The 6271-nt window shown below is 34.2% G+C and overlaps 1 protein-coding gene across 1 annotated transcript in view; it reads right to left on the bottom strand.

Moving 5' to 3' along the window:
- The window catches only part of PLCZ1 (phospholipase C zeta 1), a gene marked incomplete at both ends in the record, with an annotated part of 41138 nt that extends 35960 nt beyond the window's left edge, over positions 1-5178 (bottom strand). Inside the window, one exon of the mRNA XM_082281135.1 lies at positions 4980-5178. Coding sequence (XP_082137261.1) covers positions 4980-5178 — 199 coding nt within the window. The remainder of the gene's footprint in view (positions 1-4979) is intronic.
- Positions 5179-6271: the final 1093 nt, after the last annotated feature.

A 6271-nucleotide genomic window follows, 5' to 3' on the forward strand; every position in this document is an offset into this window, starting at 1 on the left:
TGCTCCTCTTTACAATCTTAGAGGGGTTTAGATATCTATTATTTGCTCCATTTTTTTTCTGTTAACTGGGTGTCTAGTTCCTTGGATGGTCCCTTTCTAAAATAAATACTACATTTGATCTTTTCCAGTCTTTCAATTTATCATGCGTTTTCCCCCTATTTTCAAAAGTAACCTTTGACTTGTGTATAAAAAGTCAAGCTTGTTATAGTCAGTTTTCTAAGAACTTGGATTTGTCAACCTGTCTTCACTGACCTGATTACATCATTAAAGAAGATCCTAACCTGTTTTAGCCATATTTTGGCTGAGATCTTACTTAAATTAATACTATTAATAATATTAAGGGGCAGATTGTACTTATTGCATCAGGATTTTCTTTGGTCTTCTTTTAACTAGCAGATTTGCCGGATGACTTATTGCTACCCTGATGATCTTGAAAATTGTATCTTATTTAGTATCTTGACTTAGATTTATCCACTTGGATTTATGCACATGTTATGCTGTTCTATATTTGTAACAATTGGACTAAGTTTCTACTTTCTGGATCTTTAAAAAGCATTTTGAATTTTTTTACATTACTCAGAATACATTCATCCTGTATTCTTTGCCTATAATGAATTACATTAACTGTCTGGATTTCATTTCTGGTTAATTTATTTTTCATGGTTTATATATTTCTCTGAGCAATTACAAGTAGAGCTAGTAACTATTTGTGTGTGTGTGTGCATGTGTGTGTGTGTATTTTTTATTTTCTAACAAGTCTTACCTTTTTCTGCATTTATTTATTACATTAGTGAAAAATACTGGCTTTTCAAAGTCTTGCTTATTTTCTGAATTATTTATGATGCCTTCCTGGCTGTTTGTGTCATTGACAAAAGTTAACTGCAATATTCTCAAGAGAAATGAATGTTTAGGGAAATATGCTGATGACAATAATCCCCCAAAAATGGAAATATAGCATTGCTTTGTTAGTCAACTCTTGGACTTCAGTAAAGCTGAAGCTCATGTCCCCAGTCAACAGACTAAAAATCTTTTTATTTTTGTAGGGCTTATTACAGTCCCTTACATTTCTGAGGAATAGCCCAGTCATACTATTTTCTGACCACTTACAGACATTTTCTGCTTCTACATTAAAGGAAATGGGAATTCATCTCCATAGCTACTCCACAGTGAAAAGACTTTCATCAAGGCCTTACATTTCTCCCCTGGAGGAACCTGTCTTTTTCTCCATTAGGACCTTTTAGCAGGAGTTAGCGTGCACACACATCCATTTGTCATAGAAAGGGAAGGCAAGAAAAGATTTCTTTCTTCTCATTGCCTCTTTTTGTTCACAAAAGTTCAATTATTTTTTTCTTGCCCTCCTCTTTTGGGTATTGTGGGATTCACTTTATTAACAACATTCTTTTATATTGGGTTTTTGTTTTTCAAATCTGATTTAAGAAAAAATTATTTTTCTCATTTCTCCTGTTAAGGTAAACCCCAGCTCTGCCATGTATATAAATACTGTCATATCAGAGAGGTATTATGGATACAATCTGAGTATTTGAAAGAGTCAGATTACATTTTACATTATTTTTAGAGTTTATTACATTCTGCTTTCTTATTTATCTTGTAACTTCTTTGAAAGTATTTTTCTTGCTCTTTGGAAAGAAAAAATTGAAAACTTTTGTAAGATGTTTGCTTCCCTGAAGGCATGTAGAGTACCCACACTGAAGCAGACAAAACAAGTCAGAAATCACTATGCACTGCCCAGAGCCTCCTGCAAGACCTGTTTCCTCACTGAAGGGACTGAGTACAACCTGCAGCCCTGACAATACAGGGGGAGAGGTGTCTGGACAGAAGTAGAGACTGGGGTGTGGGGAGGAGAAGAGCCTGAACTGAATTTGAGATAGGAAATGGGGAGGAAGGTGTTTCCCATGTTTTTAAATCTATGTATGTGTTCCTTGTTTCCTAAGAGCTAAAGTAATAATTAAATGCATATGTAACTTGACCCCCAGAGACAGAGAAATGGGTACAAAAATATTTGCAGGGAATTTTTGGGGTGAAAACTTTTGACAAATACTGGCAATCAGAGATTAAGTTGTTTCTCTGCCGTATTGGAAGAAGGAAGCTTTCATTCATCGTTAAAACTCAGGAGAAGCATCATCAGATGGAATTTCATACTATGAAACTTGACTAGTTTACATCAGGCTAAAACATTCATCCTCTAAGGGAACAGTAAAGAGAGAAATATTTCCTTCATTAAAGTAAGAATACAGTTATTCCCTTTCTACTCCGAGTTTATATTCTAGGGAGTCTTTTTTCTACCTTACCCACACTTATGACTGGTGCCTACTGGAATAAAGTATCTGTCTGAACAGCAGTTCAGTTTCTAAGGGCTTATATCTCATAGTCATCTTCTGTTGAAAATTTTCCCTGACACTGGATATTTACACACCCTTTCATACATTTTGTCTCACAAATCCAGTGACAGCCATTGTCTTAGTTGAGATCTTTAAGTCATCTTTCTTACTTCACAAGATTTTTTATGAAATCTGTAGGAACTTGGTGGAGCTGTCTACTTTGTTAAGTCTGGTTTATATTGGCCAATGGGATCAAATGTTCTCTCCTGAAAATTTATGCTCTCCATCCTGCTCTGTCTCTCACACACATGCACAAAAAAAAACCTCAAAAAACCCTTAAGACTGTATATCCTAGGAATAAACTGAAAATGTTTTTTGATTCACAAATACATTCTGGATTACTCAAAGTCTTTATCTGACACATGCACCAGGCTTATATTGTTATTTACAAAGCAAGCTAGTTGTTTAAGAGAGGATTGCATTTTTTCCCTGTTTTTCTATTACCTAGCAGGAAAATAGGCAGGAGTAGAATCTTTGAAAGGCACTACTAATGTAAATAATAATGGGATGCACCTCCTTATCCTCCTGTCCCTCCAATCCTATCCATGCAAATACTGAATAATGAGCAATATTTTTTTTTAAAAAGACATATATACCAAGCTTAAAAAAAATGCATTTAGTTGGCATGTTTTCTTTAATCTCGTTTAATGAGTCGAGGTTTCTATTCAAAGCTAATAGTAAAATGGGCAGATAATGGAAAGTTTGTGAAGAAAAAAACTGACATTTGGATGTTAGCAAGACCCAACTGTCAGGTGTGACTCACATACTCATATTTTGTGATCAATTCCATAGAAATGGTTCTTTCTGCCAAAAATGCAAGCTTTTAGCACACACATGAAAAAAATATTAGTGTAGCATTTTGACATTAGACATTTGAATTATATAATAAAAAAGAAAGAGTAATTCATTCCATACTGGCCTGAACTAGCTACGGTACCCACAGAGAGTAAATTCAGAGTTATCTGGCTCAATAGCTTTGAAAATCTCTCTGCACAAATGGTAGGGATGCACTAAATGCTATAGATGGATTTATCAGTTATATGTAAAATCTAGTCACTGTTTTCATCCTAATCTTGACATACCCGTGCTATCACATTTATCAGAGAATGTTCATTACTATTAGCAAACCTGTCAATCAAACCTGCCCTTTTCCCTTTCTGTAATACACAGGGCAAGGGTGGCAGGTGATTCCAACAGATCATCCTGATGAATAACATTCTGTAGCAAATTCAGAACGACATTTGCACAAAATGGTCTCTCACAATACCATATGAACCACCTATCATGTCAATCATAACTGGAACTTTTCAATAAATATGTTTGCGTGGGAGTTTGAATTCACTCAAAGGAGCAGGAGCAATACAGAGATTATTATTTCCAATTGCGAGGCAAACAATTTTATCACAGATGAAGAAACAAACAAGAATTTGGCTCAGCATCTGAAATTTAAACCAGACACTAAATTAAACCTATAGAAACTCCAGTTGATTTACAAAGGTGCTTTCTAATGAACTGAAGATTTTTCATTGTTTAACTGTGTTATAGCTTTTAACTTTCCCATCAAAACAGGTAACACGAAATAAAAGGAACCTTTTAAACTGGTAACCTGTACAATTAGTAAACATATTAGTTCCTCAGAAAGAGTAGAATATGTTCAATGAAATACAGTCAAATTTGAGAGGCAACCTCACTGAGTAAAGGCATAAGGAGTCATGTGCTTTGCAGCTATTACTGGACAGTAAGTGCCTCTTAATGAAACACCAAACGTCTTCTGTTTCTCATTGAAAAAGTGGCATTTTCCATTTTCTTCTTCCACCACAGGGCAACATTGATAATCCCGGATTATTATCCCAGAAGAAATATTTTCTCCTTGGGTTTGTTTTTCTTAACCAGTTATCAATTCCACCCATTTTAAAAGACTGGAAACCAAGGAAACTAAAGAATTCAACATATTCCACTGAATAAAGTAACAGCTTGCATCAAAATGCAGTTATATCCTTTGCATACCTTAGCTGTACATTTTGCCTCAAGCTGAATTCAGTGAAACTCAGCAGAAGTATTACACCACAACTTGAGGCACCTTTCAATAGGTAAAGAGCATGTTACAGATTTATGAACCTCTCCTCGCCTCAGAGCTCTCATGATTCAGAAAGGGTGACCAGGCACCTATGAAAATCTTACACAGTGCTTCTGCAAGTCAGTCAGAGGGACATAAAAGTCTTGCCTGACACCTTGCATTATCACCAAATGACTCAAGGGAGAGAAGACAGTGTAATGAGCAGACAAGCAAAATGGCAGATAAGAACCCTACAAAAACCAAATTAAAAATGGTTTGTAGTGAGCTGAAAACAGAATATATAGAAGGACTAGAAAAAAAAAGATAAATGAAGGACTAAAAAAGAAGACAGATAAATGACAGAAAAAAGAAGAGATCAGAGAAAGGAGGGCAGCATGAAAATAAATTAAAACTCAGGGAGAAAAGAATAATATTTAGATAAAAAGATATGAGGTTTTGCAAAACACAGTCATTGACAGAAGCACAATAAAGAGCTAGATATCAAATATATAAACTGTGCATACCTTCATCAATGGGTTCATACTTCATAATAATTTCTAAGGCAGTTGTTTCATCAACTTCAGTTTGAAATTGTTCTTTTACAAGAAATTTGATGAGCTGGGTGTCAGTTAGAATTACGCCATCTGATGAGTAAGCCCTGAATAGTTCTTCATATTCAGGTCTGTGTACAAGAGCTCGATAAATTGCTCTGAAGTCATCCATGCTAATTACGTCTCCTAAGTGTTTGTCAATAGTCCTCTGGGGGGAAAAAAGCAAGCAAAATAATTTAAAAAAATAATTCAATAAAACAACATGCAATGATACAAAGTTGCCCACCAAACACTCTTTTATAACTGACCATAAGAGCGAGAATCACAGAAGAACCCTCAGGCAACACTGACTACAATGCATTATCAGATCATACTCATCAACTTTTAGATTACACTTTGTGTGCTACAAATATTTTATATAAAGTAAAATGGACCATATGACATAATTAGCATCTAAATAAGTACAATAAATTTAGATTTAATGCATTTTTAATATGAAAATACATTGCAGAAAATCTCTAAAATGCCATGCATTAAAGTAAATTTGCAACATAAAACTTATCAAGTGGAAAATATATTTAGTGTAATACCTCTGCAACAGCTATTTGCACCATATTTTAAATACTGTCAGTTAAATTTGCATACAAAATATAGAAACCAATAATCTTAAAAATGAAATAAGGATGACCAAATTATCAAGAGATATAAGTCTTTCAACACTTCAAATAAGAAACACTGTTAAAGTCTGAAGACAGGATATTTTATAATAACCTATGACATCATGTTCTATTCTTAACAAGCCAGAATGTTTGACTTAGATTAATTATTCACACTTTCAGAATTCTTGAATTGTAACCTTGTTTTCATAGAGTTTACAAAATGTTAGCATAGTAATTAATTTCAGTGTTTCAGTATAAAAGCCCCTAGAAAAGTTAAAAGGGCAAGAGAATTTGCGTAGAATAATGGTTTTTTACCATTTCTGCCTTTTACATCTTTCTCAGGTTTACAATTCTATTTTTCCTTTAAAATTTTCTACTCAAAATAAGTAACTTCATATGAAATATCAATGTTTCTAACATTTTAGCCTGAATTATTCTTGAAAGTTGCCAAATAAAATCTGCTGACAGAATTGCTCACAAAAATCACACATAAATAGCAATCTATTGCCTCCGTGATTATCACTGTAAGCTAACCAAAATTCCTATTTTTTGGCTCCTTAAACTGAGGCTGCCAAATAGGCTAAGTTGCAATATCCAAAACATGGC

Source organism: Coloeus monedula (genome assembly GCF_965178545.1).
Source record: "Coloeus monedula genome assembly, chromosome: 4".
NCBI lineage: Eukaryota > Metazoa > Chordata > Aves > Passeriformes > Corvidae > Coloeus > Coloeus monedula.